Genomic DNA, 21,160 nt, shown 5'->3' with positions numbered 1-21,160 from the left:
ATCAAGCAATAAATGCTTGTTGACTTGACCTGACATGTATCTATCTATGTATATCCATACCTATTAACAATAATGACTCTCATTTCTATAGCATTTTAAAGTTTTCAAAGCTCCTTACATATATCATCTTCTAGCTCCTTAAAATAAGGATCTACGTTTTATTAACTACCTTGTGAGATAGGTAATATTTTCCATTTCTTCATCATCTGTAAAATAAGAAAGTTGAATTAGATGGTTTTCTAAGGTCTTTTCCAGCTCTAAATCAATCATTTTTATGACTCCATATCCAGTGTTCCATCCACTATGCCATGTTGCCTCTCATTTAAAAACAAAATCATTTATTAAATGATACTATTCATCGTGATAGCACCTACATAGTCATTCTACTTGTCTTAGGAGTTGACGGTTGTCTATTGGGATGTTTAGGTACATAACTATTCACAGATGAAAACATAAGTATAAGGCTGTTGCTCTTCTAGTCAAATAGAGTGCATCTTGCTCTCTAGATAATAATAATTTATTTGACGGTTCCATACAGAAATACAATAGAAAGAGCATTGGCCCCCAGGTGAAAAACCTGAGTTCAAATCTAAGCCCTGATGCTGTGCGACCTCTGGGCAGGTTGCATAACATCTTCAAGCCCCAGTAAAATGAGAGAACTGTAACAGATAGCCTCTGAGGTCCTTTCCAATTCTAGCTATGGCATTTTATATTTCATTTGATAAAAATGAAATGGGATTATGGAAATGAAAGTCCATTGAGCCTCTAGCTATAATGTGCATGCATCTTAAAGCTAACTAGTGGTACATTGTTGTTGTTGCTTTTTAAAAAGAGAATTAAGAAAAAAAGAGCAAACTACCATTTGACCAGATGTTATACTTCAAAACAGCATCACTGTAAACATTTCAACTTTTCATTAGGAAAACAAAACAAAGCAAAACTACTTTTTAAATGGTTTGTTGCTTGCAAAGAAAAAAGAAAACCCAGGAAACAAATGAATTGAAGAAGTCACAACTGTTTCACACCTGAAATTGCATATGGGTAGCAGAAAGTTTAATTTTGTCTTAATCTTAAAACCTGTCATGATGTTCCCAAAATCAAATGTTTAATTCTGGCATTGTCTAATCATTGCTTTCTAGTTGTCTCCATATCCTGGGAAGCCTTCATTTTAGGACCTAGATTTTGTAATCAAGAGGTATAGGAAAAAAAGAAAATAAGTCTCTGCAGATGGCTAAATATTAAAGCAAAAATGTTTTTGATAACCGCAGATCAGTCTGTACTATTTCAGAGTTATAAACACTGATCCTATTACATAACGAGAAGAAAGCAAGCTAAACATACCACACACAACATTAAACAATTTTTTTCTTCAGAAATAGCTACCTCTTGATGAGAGTTCAAATGTCTCTTAATAATGCTTGAGGGAGGGGGGTGTTCTTTTCATATTGTTTTTGGAAGATGGGCAAGTCAACTCATTTTTTGAGTGTGAACCTGTCCAATTAAAATGTTAAAGAAAGAAAATTATAAAATGTATGGCAAATCGAGCTTCAAAAAATCTCAAAGTTTGTTTTTCCTCCCATGTTCTCTTCTATTCAATTATTCATGACAAAGTGGGGAATAGGAAAGAAAGCTATGTTTTTTAATTATAGCATCAGTCTTCGTCTATTTTTTAGAACCTATGAGACTTCTAAGAATCACTTGGTATGCTTTAAGTAAATGTGAATAAGAAATATATGAATCAAATTAAAATAATTTTAAATGATGAATTTTAGTCATGAGAATTTTCACTTTACAACTAGTCCCTGTTTTGAACTTTGGTGTTCAGTTTGGCTACCCTTAATAATTAACTAATCCTTGCACTGACGCTAACTAGTTGGTTACAATATGGTTTGTATAATACCCTTTGTGAGGAAAGAAGCCCTCTTCTTTAATGGTGGAATCCGTAAAGAACATTAGCTAAATTTTTTTAGACGGAAGTCTTTTGTACATTTCAACTTAACCCTAAGTTTCAATATACATACAGGGAATATTCTCAAATTAATAGGAAGACAAATAACTGTTTAATGACTCCTTAGAACATATGATTTCTTTGCTCAGAATTAGACTGTTTTACTGGAAAGAATCTATTCACACAGAATAGTGTCATTGATAGAACTTTCAGGGTTCTGATTATAGAAGCTTCTCCTCTGTTTGACTTTTAAAGCCCTTCCTACTTTTCTAGTCAAATTATGCTTTAGAACACCACCTCCCCAACAAAGCCCCTCCAGGCATTTTGCAATCCAATGACACTGGCCTCCTTACTGATGCTCAAACGAGACAGTCTATCTCTGATTGAGGCATTTTCACTGGCTCTCCCCTCTGCTTCCTTCCCATCTCAGCTAAAATCTTACCTTCTGTAGGAAACCTTTCCCAGTCCACCTTAATTCTAATGCCTTCCGTCTGAGACTACCTCCAGTTTATCTTGTATATAGCTTGTTTGTACATAGTTGTTACCATGTTGTCTCCCCCATCAGACTGTGAGCTCCTGGAGAGTTGGAGTCTATCTTTCGTCTTTCTTTGTATCTGCATCAGCTTGGCACGGCACCTGGCACATTTTGTTGTTATCGTTGAGTCATTTCAGTCATGTCCCATTTCAGTTCATGATCTCATTTGGGGTTTTCTTGGCAAAGACACTGGAGTGGCTTGCCATTTCCCTTTCCAGCTCATTTTACAGATGAGGAAACTGAGGCAGACAGAGCTAAGTGTCACACAGCTAGTAAGTGTCTCAGGCTGGGATTTGAATTCACAAAGATGAGTCCTCCAGACTCCAGGCCTGGCACTATGTGCACTGCACCACCTAACTGCCCACATGGTACATAGTAAGTACTTAATAAATGCTAGCTGACTGACCGACTGCCCTCCAGGCATTGCTTGAGTTTAGTGTTATTGGCTTTTAACCAGGAAGAGTTGTTTGGTGTTTTTTTTTCCTTAACATTTGAAGTTAAACCTAATACTTAATCCTAAACCTAGAAAATTAACCCTAATTAACCTAGTTAATCAGCCCTAATCCTGAACCAAGAAATGATTGTTACTTCATTCATTCATTCAACAAGTGTGTACTAAATGTCAGCTGTGCGCAAGGTACCGTGGTCGGATGTAAAAGATGAATAAATTATCCATGCCGTCAACATCCTGGTTAATTATTACTCTTGTGTCCAGGCATTATTACAGACTCCTACAAGTTGCTGTCCCTGGAGTTTAGCCATGAAAGTAGATAATGCCATGTTCCTACATTACAGTCTTATGGACTACAATTGGAAACATTCATAGAATCATAGATATAGAGTTGGAAGAGCACTTAGGGACCATCTAGTCCAACTCCCTCATTTCAGTTCACAGAGACTCGGCTATTTGCCCTCAGTTACAAAAAGAGTAAGTACAAAATGCAGGTCTTGCGCCCAGGTCCTTGATACTCACCTCCCTTCTCACTGTCCTGGCACCAGCAGGACCCCAAGTGGGCTTTAGGCTCTTTGACATCCAAACCAGTTCAGAATCTGTTCTTTGAGATGCCTCCTTTTTATACTTTGATTGCTTTGTTTTCCTTAGTTTCTTGATAAAGCCAACCTTTTAAGTCTTTCAGGACACTTAGGGAGTTGTCAGGGGATTGAGGACTGCCCTTAGCAAATAGGACTGGGGGCAGCCCCAGGAATTGGTAGCAGAGTGGGAGTAGAATTGGAAGGTCCTGGAAGAGAGAGAATTTGGACTAGCAACTGATTTTCTGGAGTCCTGGAAATTATGATTGCTACTTGTTGGAGATGATGTAGAGGTGGTTTTGTTCAGGCATGTGCTGGACAGGATGACCTCTGAGTCCCAGATGCTGGGATTCTGAGAGGAAGGGAAATTACAAATACCAGATGTCCATTTTAAAGTTCTTCATTTTAATAGCTGGTGTCTTGGGAAGAGTCAGAGGTAGAAGATTGAATTTATGAAAGACTTCATAAGAGTAGGCATGAGTGTCATGAGCCAGGCTACTTGGATTAGTCAGATGGCATAATCAGTCAAATTACAGTCAATTACGTTAGAACATTTTCTATATCCTGGATAGTTCCAAGAGTTTCTGGTCTCTACTCAAGTCTACTGGAAATTCTAAGGGCTTATGAACAGATTGGATATTGATCAAGTCTAAGAGAATCCATACTGTAGACATGCTAGCCAATGTAAGCCAAAATGGAAACTTATAGGGCAGTGTTTGTACTTTTTTGCTGCCACCTAAAAAAGTTTTTTTCTTAAAAATGCTATGCCAAAAAGTGAGGTAGGCAAATGGAATTATTAGAATAGAATCTGCTAGCATTCGAATAACACTTCTAAGAGAGGCCAACATTATGGTTTGGGAATGTGAATATCTAGAGAGAGAAGAAATAAGAAGAAATAAATTCAGCAGTTTAATTTGCTTATTTGTCCTGTTCAGCCTATAGGACAAGAGTCTAATCCAAAGAACTCAAAAACGTATACTTTATAATAAACTTTCACCCTCCTGATTGATGTGTGAGGAGGCATCAAGCTACTGTTTTCTGTTTTTGCAAATGTCAGACAAGTATTAAGCAAGGCTTCCCATTTTAACCACCAGACAAAAGAAAGTTATTATTCTTAAAAGTATTATGGACTGTTTCAAACTGTATCAACTTTCCCCCCCCCCCACCCCAGGATTAGCTATATTTCTTTTAAGGAATTATAAAAATTGTCGATAGAGAAACTGAACCAAATATAGCAAGAATTATGGTTACCAGGGGATACTGTAGAATTTTGATGTAAGAATAGGCCTAGAGCGCACTTAGCTAAAACCAGGCAGCAAGATAGAGAAGTTTCTTCTGTGCAAATGGATCATCAGCCTCCCTCTCCCTAGCAGACTGTGGTTTCCTTGAGGACAGAGACCAGAACATCTTGGTCTTTATTTCCTATACAGTGCCTGGTATAGTACCTTGCACTGAGTAGGTATTCAGAAAATGTTTATTAAATGAATGAATGGTAAGGGCAGCTTTCCCAGGACTAGCATAGTCAAGAAAAGCCTAATGGGAAAAGCGAGACTTGATCTATGCCTTAAAAATAGTGGGAATCAAGAGAAGAGGGGTACAGGAATATAGTGACTGCAAAAGTGCAAAAGATATAATAAAATAGCAAAAAATATAAGTTGATTATGTCTGATGTTTGTTCAGTGGTAAGAGTTGAGAAAGGAAGTAGCTGGAAGTTTGATTTCATCACAAAAGTTTATAAGAATTTCCTCCGCCCCTGCTCCACCAACCAACCAGTCCCAGCCCCAAAAAGGCATAGTAAAAAGACAGTTGGGAACACTAGTTGGTGTAGTGGATAAAACACTGGGCTTGGAATCAGGAAAACACATCTTCCTGAGTTCAAATCTGACCTCAGACCCTTACTAGTCATGTGACCCTGGGTAAATCACTTAACCCTCTTTGCCTCATTTTCCTTATCTGTAAAATGAGCTAGAGAAGGAAATGGCAAACCACTTCCAGTATCTTTGCCAAGAAAACCCCAAATGGGGTCACAAAGAGTCACATGACTGAACAACAACAGCAGCAAAAACAATTCAGTTTTCCTAGTCAGTTAACAGCCAGAGTCATGGAGAACTGCTGAGTATCTCATTTTGTACAAATATGGAATATTCCCATCACATAAGGAGATTGAACTATTTGTATTTCTTACAGTGCCAAGCAATAACTACATGCACACAAAATTCAGGTTACTCTCTCTGTTCCCTGTGTATTATTGGTTTACCAGGGAGAATGAAGTGTTCTTTGAAAGAATAGAAGAAGTACTATGAATAAGATATTAGGGGAAAAATAACTCTGAAGAGGCTCAGAAGAGAATCCAGACTCACCCCCAGGAGGCTGCTCAGTAGAACAAGAAATAAGAGAACAATGGCCCCTGAACTGTTGTAAGTCTGCAGTAGGTTTAAGGTTCTCATAGAAGGCTTCCTCTGCTGGAATGATGGTGAGGATCCATAGGTGACTCCAGTAAAGAGGACATCTAGTATGGGTCACAGAAGGAAGGGACAGGTCATGGCAGCTGACAATCCCTTGCCTTTTAAAAATAATATAGTATTGATAGCTTTTGTTTTTTATATCACCAGAATTTCTCCCAGTATCCCTCTACCTTCCCCTCCCAGAGAGCCATCCCACATAAAAAATAAATTTGTAAAGAAAAGAAAAAGAGGAATAATTGGAAAATCAACAAACTTAATCATTGCGCCAAAAAAGGCTGAAAATATATGCAATGTTCTACCTTTGTGGACCTCCCACTTCTCCAAAGGAGTGAGAGGGGAGCGTCTTTTCATATCTATTCTTGGGTCTGTGCTTGACAATTGCTTGCTGAGGGATATAATGGCAGCCTCCTGGGACGTATCTCAAATGTGTAGAGAGCCTCCTGAGACATGCCACCTGGAGACATAATAATGATAGCTAACATTTATATAGTGCTTATTATGTTCCAGGAACTATACTGAGTGCTTCACAATTATTATCTCATTGATCCTCACAACAACCCTAGGAGGTACGTGCTATTATTATTATTCTTATTTTTACATATGAGAAAATTGAGGCAAACAAATTAAGTGACTTGCCCAGGATCACATTGCTAATAAATGTCTGAGACCAGATTTAAACTCGGGTGTTTCTGACCTGAGCTCTATTCACTGTGCTATCTAATATCTGCTACTATTATCTGATACTATTAGAACTAAGGGGGAGCAGGTTAATTGTTTCTAAAGTCCTGGCTATGGAAGTGAAAACTTTTGAAGCACAAGTACTGCTTTTGTCACAGATATCAGTTGAAGGTAGGAGTTAAGAAGAGAGAGGGTAGCATGTGAAGTGAACAGCTCTTTAAATTGTTGAATTTTCATGAGATATCTCTGATAAAAGTCTAATATTCAAGATATACAGGCAACTAACACAGATATATAAGACCAAGAGCCATTCCTGAATAGATGAGCGGTCAAAGGGTATGAATAGTTTTCAAAAGAATCGCAAGCCATCAATGCCCCTCTAAGACAGCGTGATCCAAATCACTAATCACTAAATACACAAATTAGTCATTAAAGTCAAGAATTGGAAGAGACCTTGGCAGCCCTCTAATATATCCTATGCAAGAAAGGATGCTCACTGTAATACACATGGCGATTGGTCATTCAGACTCTACTTGATGACCTCTGAGGAGGGAGACACCACCACCTCTCCAAGCAAGCGATTCCACTCTTGGACAGCTCTCATTGTTAGGGGCATCAAGCCTAAATTTGCCTCATTGTAGCTTCTATCCATTTATTCTACTCTTAATTCTGTCCTCTGAGGCCAAACAGACTAATCCTTCCGCCACGTGACAACCCTTCAAATGCTTTAAGACAGCTGTCATGTTTCCCTCTCCTCCCATCCTATCTTCTCTAGGTTAAATAGCTTCACTTCTTCCAATTAAACACAGCCAGAAAAATGGCAAAAACGATGAACAATGTTGAAAGGGCCTCTGTGGTTCATTACTCATGAACCATATTTTCCACCTTTTTTGTTGTTGTTTGCATCCTTGCCTACGTCTGTTGCACAGAAGTCACCAATTACCAATGTGAAATTCTTATGCTTGATGCAGTTCAGTTCCTCCAGTAGTATATTCACTCATCCATCAGTGGACAAAGACCTCACATTTAGAGTATTAACAACTAAATTAATGTTCATAGTCTAAAAAATGTGATTCTTAGCATCTTGTGCTCCATTTTCTGTCACTGCTATCATTAGCATAGAAGCCGAAAAATGAATAAAAGTTCTTATTTTTCTTTATTTCATTGTTGTTGTGTCCAAGAAATTATAACTAAATTCCTAGCCCACCACTGATGGTTGTTTCCATGCTTAGCTAGGCTGGTCCTTGGAAAACAGATAACCTGTTGCTAAGGTTATACTCAAAACCTTTTCTTCATAGTTGAATATATAAGAGCTAAGCTCATTTAAGAACTAGCCTCATTTCCATGGCATAATGAGGCATTAAATTAAGACTTTGTAGAAGAGAGCAAATATAATTTAATAAGTATAATTGAAAAATTCTACAAGTGGGTTCAAAAATTCAACTGTGTACACACACACACACACATACAGAGAGAGAGAGAGAGCGGGGGAGGAGATATGGATAGATAATTCATGTGAAAAAGATCTGGGGAAGTTTCATGTAATACCAACTCAGTATAAATTAGCTCTTTAATGAGGCAGGCAAAAAAGTAAAAGTGACCATAGTGCTTAATGTCCAGAAAGAAGGAGAATATAGTACCATTATTTGCTACTCAACTCAGACCACACCTAGAATATTATGTTTAGCTTTGAATGTTTAGGGAAGGATGTTGACAAGCTGAAGTGGCTCCAGAGGAGAGTTATCAGTGTGGTAAATGTACTCAAAACCATACTACCAAAGATGGTTGAAGGAACTGGAGATGTTTAGCCTGGAGAAGGGAGCCATGATAGCTATCTGTTCATATATCTGTTCATGTACAGGACTGTCACATTAAAGAGGGATTCATCTTGTTTCACTTGGTCCCAGTGGGCAGATATGTGGAGTAAAGATTGCAGATATTCATGAGCTAGAAAGAAAAATTTGTTAACAATCAGAACTATCAAAATGAAATGGACTGTCTGGAGAGATAGTGAGTTTCCCATAAATGGAGGCCTTCAGATAGAGGGTGAGTGATCAGTTATTAGAGATAACTGATGGAAGAGGTAGTGCCTGTTTAGGTACTTGATGGACCAGATCACCTGGATTCTGAGATTTTGTGATTGGAAAATATTCAGAGTGGATGGATGGGTTTGTAGAACATAGTAAAAATGATAATGTACCTTAGATTATTTTAATGATTTAATTTGTTATTAATACCTGTACTCTCGTATCACACTAGATGATCATGAGGAAATGACCTTTGTAGAAATTTAAACTTATGGAGAAATGAACAATAACATCAAGGGATATTCCACCCAATGGAGGTGGACTTGGCCTACTAGACTTTAGTTGTTTCATAAAAGAATCAACCCCATCTAATATCAGACATGTAATGTTAACATAAGTCAGTGGAACAGAATAGAGATGCTGGAAATGGAGTCAAATATGTACAAAACATCAGTGTTTCTTAAACTATGGGAAAGAAAAATAGAAGTTATTCTTTAATAAATACTGTTGGGAGTACGAGATAGAAACGACAAGAAATAGCTTTAGAGACACTGCATACCATTTACCATAATAAATTCCAGCTATATCATAGATTTAAACATTGAAAAAAACATTAAAGGGTTAGAAAAAATGGAATAATAGACTTATCTCTACTGTGCAGTGAAAATAAATTTTTATATATTGAACAAATAGAAGAAATTGAGAACATTGGTAGGTGGATTTGATTACATCAGAATAAAAATTTTGTACCACAAAAATAATGATGGTGATAAAAAGAAAAATAGTTGATAAGAAAAACATTTCTAAGAACTACAAGATAAAATTTTTACATGAGAAAATATGCAAGGAACTGATATAGTCAAGAACAGTCATCTATTCCCTAATGTATCAGAAGACACATTTGCAAAAGGCAATACATGAATTGCACATGATAACTTGAAAAGTGTACAACTTTTTAATGAAAGAAAGGCAAAGGGAGCTAGGATGCCATCATTGTGATTTCCTCTACCTACCAAGAAGTTCTTTGTATATATTTTGCATTTACTTACGTATGTATATGTTGTTTTTCCCCATTAGAACATAAGCTCCTCGAGGGCAGGAACTATTTCATTTTCGTCTTTGTCTTTCCATTACCTAACTTGGTGCTTTGAACATAGTGGCTGAATAAATGCTTACTGAATTGAATTGGTTTGCCAGGCAACCAGACCTTAATCAGAAATCTAAGCGCTAGAACCAAGACAAAAGTTGTTTTTTATACAATAGACTATAAATTGAGAACAGGAAAATGGCTAAAGTGTGAAGAAAACTGTTAGATGTTTAATTTAGATTATATAATAGATAGTAATAAAAACTTAGCATTATAGGAAGAGTAACAGAGATCCTTTAAGGTACCTATATCTGGGATGTTGCTATGCCATAATTGGGCTCTGGCCCATCCCCCGCTCGTTGCCAAGTAAACTCCTTTGTGAAAATAAGTGGACGAATGAGCGCTTCTCTACCATAGAAGAGGTTAACTCTGAGAAAGAGACAGATGACTAAGCACAGTGCCTGGCACATGGTAATAGTGCTTAATAAATATTTATTGGATTGGAGATGTGGGTGTTTTCCACCTTTTTGAAAAGCAATTATATTAACAATTCTGTCTGAATATAAGAAGAAAAGTACCCCTACATCTGTCACTCGTGTATTGAATGTTTATTGAATGTGCTTAGAACCGTGCTAGTGGTTGTTCACATGACGTAATTACATTAAACTATTTTAAGCCACCCTGTATTCATTTTTTCCTTTTCTTATTTGTAGGACGTAGAAGAATCGCAAAATCACAGCGTGGAACCTGTTATAGATGACTACAAAAAGATGGGAACCCTTTTTGGCGAACTAAACAAAAGCCTAATCAACATGGGCTTCACCAGGATGTATTTCGGAGAGCGGATTGTGGAGCCAGTTATAGTCATTTTCTTTTGGTTTATGCTCTGGTTTCTTGGCCTACAAGCCCTCGGACTAGTTGCTGTTCTTTGCATTGTCATTATTTATGTACAAGAGTAAAACGTAGCTGACCCATGTGTGGTTTGACGTATGGAAGCCGTGTTGTATGCTGATGGATATTTAAGCAAATGAGAGCTCCAGAAATCTGCTTTGTTACAAATTATGTCAGCCATTTTCTAACTAAATTTATAAATGGATGTTCTTGGAAAATAAAGTCAACTCTTCTTTATTTAGGGGTTAATTCCAGACCCCTTGTTTCCCAGTAGTGACTTTTGCCCACTTATTGAGCACTAATCACAAACACTACTACCCAAAAATGCGACAGAGGCTATGACATTTAGAGATATCAGTTTTATTCCTTGTAAATAATTTAGGAAGAAAGAAGCTAAAGTCATATTTTACTTGAAGATTATTTCCTAGATATTCCCACTTTCATTTGGGGGATGTTGGATTTCAGATACCCTTGCCATCCCCATCCCTATGTGTAAATTAGAGTTGGCTTTATGATTATCTTTCTCTTGTGATGGAAATGAATCATTCTAGCTCGTTTTCCAAAAGTGAAAAAAAGACATGTACTATTGTTAGAGAAACTGCCCAAGTGGATTGAAACTTCATTAGGCCTGGAACCACTTCAGTATGTCATTGAAGGTTTTTGAAATTTTGGTGCTGGTGAGTTCTTTGTTAATCCAGGAGCCACAAGAGCCAGGTGTATGCTCAGCTGGCTACATACCTACTTTGTGACATGCCTAATTAGGCTGTGGTATTTTCTTCTATCCAACAAGCTTGAGTTTTTATTTTTTATTTTCCATGGGACACTTTCAGTGTATTTTTCACAACTTTTACAATTTTATAGTTCTTTTTTTAATTGCTACTTTAAGATATAAATCAAAATTTGTTTCTTAGCTGGACAGTGGAATATTTTTTCCCTAACTTGTTATAAAATCTGGCTGCATCTTTTTCTTTCTCTTTCAAAAAGAAAAGACTAAATCTTTCACCTTTGAGATATATATATAGAGAGAAAAAAATAGATGCACAATATTAAAGAAATAGTTAAATTTGGAGTGTAATCATCAGTCTTATACATGCAGCAAGACCAAATCTGTGAATCCTCTAAATGGAGAAGCAAAGTAACTGAAAATATTATAAGAGCATATAATGCTAAATCAGAATCCCAGCCAGAGGTTGTTAAAAATACAGTGTATTTGTTTAAATATCAACTTTTTTAAACTTACAACTTTTTTATTTTTACAAAAGGTCTTTGTACTCTATTGTGCTTATATTGAGTTTGCAAATATTTTTATACTAACAACCATACCCTTCATCTACCTTACTGCAAGTGCAAACTATATGAAAGGGTATTTTCATTTATGCACAAGTACAGTTTAAAAAAAACAACTGAGATTATGGGAATTTGCAGCAGTATAAAATATTAATGACTACATTCTTTTGGAATGCTGCTGAGAGTTTGAATTTCTGAAATACAACATGCTTAATAACCGCTCTGGTCCCACCAGTGCCTAATGGTGAATCTATTTTTCAAAGTCATTTTTGTTATAAATTATTTAGTATCCAGTCAGCACTATACATTGCTCTGTTATGCTGATGGGATATGTGTGTGTATCCAATTATAAAAAGTAAGCAGGCATTTTGCTATCTCCTTTTGCACTTCTGTTACTACTTGCCACAGTATACCATCAAGTTCTATGAAGGAGGGAGGGAAAAAAACTAGCTAGTAGCTTATTTAATGGAGACAATAAGAAGTTGCCTCTAGGAAGTGTTGGGATGCAGACTATATTCATTTCCCTAGGTAAAAGAAAATCCTATAACCTTGTCTGGTCATGAAATAAAGTGATTAGATAAAATGGGATATTGAGTCACATCAATATCAGAAATGTAACTAGTTCAAGGAATTGGTGTTATATGTGAATAAGATGTATAATAATTACCATATAATTCACCCATATTATTAGCCCTCAGTTTTAAAAAGGAGGTAGGGAAATAAGATATTTATCTTATATCAAACGTAGTCAAACAAGCTGACCTGGATGAATAAATCTGTTTTCTTTCCAATAAAATATCAGGTATAACTGGGTATTTTGTTTATATTTTGTCTTATTTCTTAATCAGTCATAAATGTGGTACTCTCTTTGTTCCCTACCACTATAGGGGTTCTTAATCTCGGGTCCATGAAAAAATGATATACTTTGATAACTGTACTTCAATAAATTGGTTTCCTCTATAATGTTACGTATTTTATCCTATGTATTTAAAAACATCATTCCAAGAAGCAGCCTATAGACTTCACAAGACTTCCAAAGGAGTCCATGATACAAAAAAGGTTACGAACCTTTGTATTATAACTATAGCCATCCTTCATTTTCAGTGGTATGGAATCCATTTTCTGGTTTTTACTGATATCTTTCTAATATTAGAGAGGGGGGAAATCATTGAAAATGTGAAGAAAGGCCAAGGCACACTCAGGGTCTATCAGTCCATACCCCTGCATCTATTTCAGTAAATAAATGACATCCCATGGTCATTATGCTGCTTTTGGCCCAAGTGCTTGGGTTGGAGGATGCCGTTCCAGCCTGTACACTAATTTGTTTCGATCTGATTATCCTCTTGAGAAGCTGAATGTCCCCAAGAGACCTGAACCTATGGGATAAACCAACTGTTAACAATATTGTTGGGAAGGCAATTCTCAACCCACGCTTTTACACAGGAAGACTCATGAATAATCACTGCTATTATTGAAGACTAATTATCCAGTTTGCAGATTATCTGCAGCTCTCAATTCCCGTAGGGTTTTAGCTAGGGAAAGGAGAGAGAAAAGGTAGAGCTCAAATGATGCTGTTTTGTTCCTGTATTATATCCCTAATAAAAGATGTACTCTAGAAGAAAGAAATTAATTCATAAATTAAGGCTAGGGGTACATCTCTGGACTTGTAATCATAGAATGCTACAGCTAGAAGGACCCATAGGGAATCGAGTCCATCTTACTGTCCGATGGATGAATCTTGCCCTTAATATCCCTGACAAGTGGTCATCTGCCCTCCATCATTTATTGATGCTTTCTCTGGAACCCATTATCTCAAAGTTGTTCTATACTTTAAAATTTTATGGCTCAAATGATACGTTTATTGTGCAGAAGGGGAGTATATCAGGTTGTATGTTGTCATTTAGAAGTCTTTCTGACTTTCTGTTGGAAATATATAGCTGTCACTCATATGACCTGGGTCTTTGCAATATTGCTACCACATTGTAGCATATTTCAGGGCGAAATCCACCCTGCAGATCACATCAAATATGTCAACACTATTTGTAACGCTTATTTCAAGGGGAATAATACTCACTGATATTATTTAAGGGATACTTTTTTAATGTTACTTATTTGACAGCGTGTCCCAATAAGTTTTCATCTGTCAAACATTTTTTTAAATAACTTTGAACATCCAAAATACTTATATCAGGGCTGATGGTTCTTATTACAAAACTGCCATATTAATTCTCTACCAGAATGTCTTGGTTGTCCAAACCATTTGTGTTATCCAAACTTATATACAAAGTTATTTGTTATCCTTTCTAATAAAAGATACTCTGCTATAATCCTTTATTGTATTCTCTCTTTTAATAGCCTATATGTTCCATGTATCAATTATTTGCCGCCTAATGCAATAGCTACAAAAATGCCTGAATCAGCATCACATGGAAGGCACCCAATTCTCAAATCTGTTTTCCTCTTTTTTTGAGAGGGGAAGGCGGGGTACTTGGCATTAAGTGACTTACCCAAGGTCACACAGCTAATAAGTGTGCCAAGTGTCTGAAGCTGGATTTGAACTGAGGTCCTCCTGACTTGAGGGCTGGTGCTCCACTAGCACTGTGCAACCTAGCTGCCTCAAGATCCATTTTCCTCTTTTCCTGTTGCTAGAACAAAAGACTGGGGACAGTAGTGGTTGGCACTGCTTCCCAAGCAATCATAGTTTGATGGGAACAAGCAGGTGTGTCTCCAGTGTCCCAGATGAACGTTTCTCTAGAATTTCTGTCCAGTGGTGATGGTAGAACTTAGAATTTCTATGAATGAGCCACACCAAAGACTTCTGAGCTTTGGAGCGTGGGATAATTAGGGGAGGGAGAGCATGTATATAGCACCTACGATATGCCAGGCACTATGCTAAGCACTCATTACAAGTATCTCATTTGATCCTAACAACCCTACGATGTAGATGCTGTTGTTATCCCCAGTGGACAGATGTGGAAACTGAGGCAAACAGGTTGCATGGCTTGCCCACAGTCACATGGCTAGTAAGTGTCTGAGGCTCGATTTTAACTCTTACCTTCTATCCACTGCAGCACCAAAAGAATGTTCACCTAAGCAACACCTAGGATGTTTGCTCGACTAGAGTTGCCACCTCTCTCTGCATTGGTCTAACTTCCAATAACATTTCAGAATTACATGAATTTCCTCTAAATCTTCTCCACATCTCTGTAGGACAGGGCGGTTTTTAACCAAGAAATGATTGCATCTTTGCAGTTGTTGCTACAGCCATGTAATTATAAAATATTAGTTTATATTCTTCATATAGCAGGAATGTTTATTAAAAAAAAAAAAGCTTGGCTCTCACCACCTTTGAGAATGTTTACAATCTGCTGATTTTCCTTTATCTTCTCCTATGCCCCCACTCCCAGTTATAGCGATGTCATATTTAAAATGTTTGTTTTTAGATTTTCAGTGTATTGTTTAAACAGGGTGTTTGGCGCTTGTAAAATACTAAAACATAGCAAAAAGTTTATAAATTAAGCTACCAAGAAGAAATAGTGACATATTTGAAATGCCACTAAATCATTAGGTCTAGAAAACCCCAACTAAACAGAAATCGATCTTGCATGAAATCCTGAAGGCTTTTCACATCAGAGAAGGATTTGTTTAAATTATGGGTTCATTTATCGAGAACTCTAAACATAATAGAAAAATCTTGTAATCCATTATGGTCCTGACTTTCCATTAGAAGATCCAGGTCTAGAATTACAGCTAATAATAATAGCTAGCATTGACATTATGCTTTACAGAGCACTTTGTATGTGCTGTCTTGTGATCCTCAACTCCTTGAGGCAATTACCATTATCTCTATTTTACAGAAAAAGAAAACGAAGCTGAGAAAGGTTAGGTGACTTGCCGACGGCCACGCATTTAGCAGTTGTCTAAGAGAGGATTTGAACTCAAGTCTTTCTGACTCCATGTCTAGTCTCTATCCACTGCACCACCTACGTGCCTAAGCTACGATGAAACCTGAATTGGATGAGTTATATATTCAGAGTTTCATTGGGGTTTGTTTATTTGGCTGGGTTTTATTTTTGTTTGTGGGGAGGGAAGTTTGTGTGATGTTAGTGTGTGCTCCCTAGTATGCTCTGGTGCCTTCTTGTCGCACTTCCAGAGGACTTTGTTCTGGTATTAATGATTTCTCCCAGTATGAGGTGTAAAAGTCCTCATTGCCCTTTGTTCTAGCATTGAACTTGTTTACTTAACCACTTGTGAAATTCCCTTGACCAGTTAACCCTTGATAAAGGGTGAATTCCTACTCTTGTCTTGGGTACTGCTGCCATTGATTCAAAACTCAAGATGTTTAATGATTCATTGGCAGTTTACACACACACACACACACACACACACACACACACACACACACACACCCTTTGGTCATAAGATTATAGATTTACAAGCAAAAGGGACCAAGGCCACCTAGCTGCAATCCCCTTATTTTGTAGATGAGAAAACAGGCCCAAAGAAGTTTCCTAACATCAAACAGTCAACAAGCACTTTTCAGGTACTTACTATGTGTCAGGATACAAAGAATGGCAGGGGGAGGGGAGGGGAGTGGGAGAGGAGGAGAGTGGGAGACGTGATCCCTCCTCTCAAGAAGCCCACATTCTAATGTGGGAGACAATATGCCCAAAAAAAAGGATACATACAAGCTATATACAGGGTATGTGGAAGGTCATCTCAAAGGGAAGGTGGGAGTTCAGGCAGAAGGGTCTCCTGCAGAAAGTGGGAATTGAGCTAAATATTTAAGGAAGCCAGAAGTTTGAGGTTGGGAAAAAGAGCACCCCAAGAAAAGGAGACAGTCAGACAGGAAGTCAGGAGACAATTATGAAGTGGGAGGAACAACAAGAAGACCAGTGTTATTGGACCATAGATAGATGGAGGAAAGTAAAAAGATTACTAGAAAGGTAGGAAGAGAACAGGTTGTAAAGGACTTCAAACAGGATTTTTTATTTGATCCTGGATGCCAAATAATAGGGAGCTCCTGAAGTTTATTGAGTAGAAAGGTAATACAATCAGATCTGCACTTTTTAAAAATCACTTTGACAGTTTAGTGGAAGATGGATTGTAGTGGGGAGAGACTTGGGTCAGGGAGACCATCCTGAAGACTGTTGCAGTAGTCCAGATAATGAGGGACTGCACCAGGATGGTTTTGGCTGTGTGTGAAGAGAAGGGAACATAATGGAGAGATGTTATGAAGGTAGAAACAAAATTTAGCAACAATTTGGAGATGTGGGGTGAGTGGGAATGAGAGGTTGAGGATGCAAACCTGGGAGACTAGGGGTACAGTGATTCCCTTGACAGTGGTAGGGATATATGAAAGAGGGCAGGGTTTCAAGGGAAAGATAATGAGTTCTGTTTTGGGCACGTTTCACTTAATGTGCCTATACAACATAAAATTGAGATGTCCAAGAAGCAGATGATGGAGCTCAGAGGATAGACTTAAGGCTGGTTATACTGGGGGTCTCAAAAGCCTTAGTGCAGTTATAAGCTTTTAATAACAGAAAACTAAGACTTTGGAGAACCCTGTATAGATCTGAGAATTATTTGCATAGACATGATCATTAAAGTCATGGGAGCTAATGAGATCACCAAGTAATCTGGTATAAAGGGAAAAGAAGCCATGTGACCTTGGGCAAGTCACTCAACCTCAATTGTCCTGCTTCCCCCACTCCCCCACACACACACACACAAACAAGCAAATAAATGGAGAAGAGTACAAAGCTCAGGACAAAACCTTGGGGGAATGACTTGGATGAAGATCAAGCAAAGAAGATGGAGAAATAAAAGTGTCGCAAAAACCAGAAAGGAGAAAGTCTCCAAGAGGGGAAGGTGATAGTGTCAAAGACCTTAGAGAAGTCAAGATAGGTGAGAATTTTTAAAAGGCCAATAGATTTGGCAATTAAGAGGTCATTGGTAACTTTGGAGAAAACAGTTTCAGTTAAATGATGAGGTCCCAAGTCAAGATGCCGAAGGTTTGGAAGCAAAAGAGGAGAGGGGGATCTGGAGGCACCAATTGCAGATGATTTTCTCAGGTACTCAATGGAAGAAGTAACATTCTAATCCTGATCCTCTGACTCCAAAGTCACTGTTCTTTCCACTGCCCCATGCTGCTTCCCAAAGGCTTGGCCTTAAGGCTTGAAATTGTTGAGATGGTGAGGTCATGGTGATGGTGAGGCCACTGTACTGCTAACCTTTGGTAGTGATATCAAGACTGCTTAACTGGAACTTCAGTACTCAAGCTAAGCATGAATAGAAAGTGGGGTGAGGCCTGAAGCTATGTCTAATCCAAGGCATTTCATGTCTGATATGATGCATTCTACTTAGTAGATTGGGGTTAACCCAATCTACTAACAGGGTAAAAGAAACCTCATAGACTCAGGAGTTCAGCTAGACTCCATGTCTAGCATTCATCAGGCTACCAATCAATCAATAATCAATAAACATTTAGTAAGCACCTACTATGTGCCGGCACTATGCTAAGCTCCAGGGAGAAAAAAAAAGAGGCAAAATAACAGCCTCTGTTCTCAAGGAGTTTACAATTAGATGGAGGAATTTATAATCTAATGGACATAGACTAGGACCCCCTAGTGCCTAGGATAGCCAAGATCAGAGCTAGATATAGACAAGGCTAGAGCCCCTTTTGATACTTGTGGCTCTGTATCCAAATGGTCAAGACATTTTCAGGCCCAGGGGTCTGGGGGCTAAATTGGAATGAGTTTCATGGTGGTCAGAGGAGATCTACTTTTAATGAGTCCCCACTTAGTGAAAATGATTTACAACCCTAAGAACTGACCCAAAGATATTTTTAGTACTAAGGGTCTGAGCAGCCTGGGTGAGCTAGCTCTGGAGGCACTGAAAAGAGCTTCCTCCAGACATGGGCCAGCCTGTTCTTGAGCCCCTAGGATTATTTTTAGCAGCTATTTTTATCCCAGGGAGCTTGGAAGTCTGCAAGGGCAGGCAACAGATGGCCCCAAGCTAGTGATTTGCTGAAAATGCAGCTTAGGCAATGGATGACTGCTATTATGAGTCTCCCCTTTGAATCTAAGAGACTACAAGCAGTGTGTGTGTGTGTGTGTGTGTGTGTGTGTGTGTGTGTGTATGTGGGGGTGGGGGTGGAGGTGGGGGTGGGGGGGGTGGGTGTGGGTGTCCTCAAATTCTCCTAGTATAAATAGATGAAAGACCCCTTTCTGAATCTTTCTGATCCTGACGTTTTTCCTCAAACCATTATCCCAATTTAGTGGGAAACATCTTCTCACCGAATTCAGTTCAACTATTATGAACGTGCTATGTGCCAGGTATTGGGCTAGGCACTTGAGATACAGGCAAAAATGAAACCATCCATCCCTTCAAGGGGCTTACATTCTACTGAGGAAGATATATGCATTGATGCACGTAAGTCAGTAGGAAGCATATATGAAGTAATTTCAAGAGGGAAAACATTCTAATTACCAGAAATGGGGAATGATTGGTTAGCCACCAACTCTGTAACAGAAATCTGCAATGAGAGCAAAGTCATTGCTGTTATGCAAGGGAGAATGGCACATCCTAGCTCTCCTTCCTTTTTTTGAGATGGGATACATTTTTTATAACCAGGAAGGGAATAGGAGAAATCCTCTGCCATCCCTACAGCAGTCTCAGAAAACTGGGCTTTCTATTGCTATCGTTGCTAAGAAATTAAAAACAAGGGCACTCCATAAGATCACCAGTTTAGAGCTGTAAGGGGGCCATCTAGTGCAGTACAATACCTAGCACATAGTAGGTGCTATAGGTGATTATTTATGAATGCCCTTTTGACTTGACTTGTCTTCATCAGTAGAACATCCTTGTACTAAGGAAACAGCCTTTGAGGGTTTGAGTGGCTTGCCCAACTAATTGATTCTAATGCAATTAGTAAGTATCAGAGGAGAAAGTATCAGAGTTTTCCTGACTCCTCAATGCAGCACTCTAGTGTCTAGTGTCCTACTTATAAGTTCTCCACAGTCAAAATATGAATAAATGCTCGTACTTATTTTAGCAGCCACTGAGTCGGGAAGTTCCAGAGACAAGACTGAGTTAACTTGGTCTTGTCTCTGGAACTTCCCAATACAGTGGCTGCTAAAATTGTTTGTAGAAGCCAAATAAATTGTAGAAACAAATTGTTTGACAAAACTAAAGAGTCATAGTATACATGTGTAACATGGTCGATGAAGGCACAGTCTTAATCATCTACCAGTTTTTATTTTTTAACCTATTCTAATTACATTAATATGACTTTTTCAAGCATTCCTTGGGCTATTGTTTCCACATGTATTTCTGCTCAAGTAAGGAATGATACTCCGTAGAGCTCAAAACAAATACAACTCTGGCTGCTGTAAATTTGAGCAATTTAACAAATCATTTGCAAAGTGACATCTCTCCCATAAATATTTTTCAGCACATACTGAAGAATCTACCCCATGAGCCAAAAATATAATAAGATATATTTTCTAGAATTTTGCTTAAATGTAAAAGGAAATTGCCAGACTAAGCCTTTGATCATTCCAAAACATTTATCTCCTTTATTTGGCCAGTATCTTAGATAATCTGGCTAAATCCTAGACAGTAGTATTTTAGATATCTACTTTAGTATAGAACAGTGAGTCAAACTCAGAAAGAAACAGAGGCCACTAAACCACACATAAGGATGCCTGCAGGCTGCATATTGGCTTAGAAAACACCGTATTAACATTATGTATGTTCCATTGTATTTTTTATTTAGTTAAATATTTCCCAATTATATTTTCATCTGGTTCCAAATGTTCCAGACCTTGTATTTGACATTATGCTGGAGGAGATGGTTTTGTCATGCCCTCAAAGAGCTGCTTAGGGTGATAGGTGGCTAATATGGCTGTCAGCACAGATTATTATATGACATTACATGAATGTACCTTAGGGACCTGGGAGCCAAAGTGTAACATAAGGTTTGAGGGGGGAGTGTTCATTAGCATCCAGAGGGTTAAGCAAAGGATTTATGGACAAGGTAGCATTTGAGTTGAGCTTTAAAAGCAGAATAAGAATTCAACAGACAAATTGGGAGTTACGACATTCAGGCACGGGGAGCAACCTGAGCAAAGCATGAAGGTATGAGAGCCCAGTTGCATAGTCAATGGAGGCAGAGAAATGTCTAGTCTGACTAGAGGGTGGACAACATGG

General features: G+C 38.0%; 1 protein-coding gene across 1 annotated transcript in view; it reads left to right on the top strand.

The window, feature by feature from the left end:
• FAM241A (family with sequence similarity 241 member A) overlaps positions 1–14,274 on the top strand; it is an 88,432-nt gene extending 74,158 nt beyond the window's left edge. The window contains exon 3 of the mRNA XM_036764942.1: positions 10,483–14,274. Within this exon, the coding sequence (XP_036620837.1) occupies positions 10,483–10,728 (246 nt within the window). The 3' untranslated portion in view covers positions 10,729–14,274. The remainder of the gene's footprint in view (positions 1–10,482) is intronic.
• The last annotated feature ends 6,886 nt before the right edge of the window (positions 14,275–21,160 follow it).

The sequence above is a fragment of the Trichosurus vulpecula genome, chromosome 6, assembly GCF_011100635.1.
Source record: "Trichosurus vulpecula isolate mTriVul1 chromosome 6, mTriVul1.pri, whole genome shotgun sequence".
NCBI classification, from domain to species: Eukaryota; Metazoa; Chordata; class Mammalia; order Diprotodontia; family Phalangeridae; genus Trichosurus; species Trichosurus vulpecula.
This window is presented reverse-complemented; position numbering and strand designations above follow the sequence as displayed.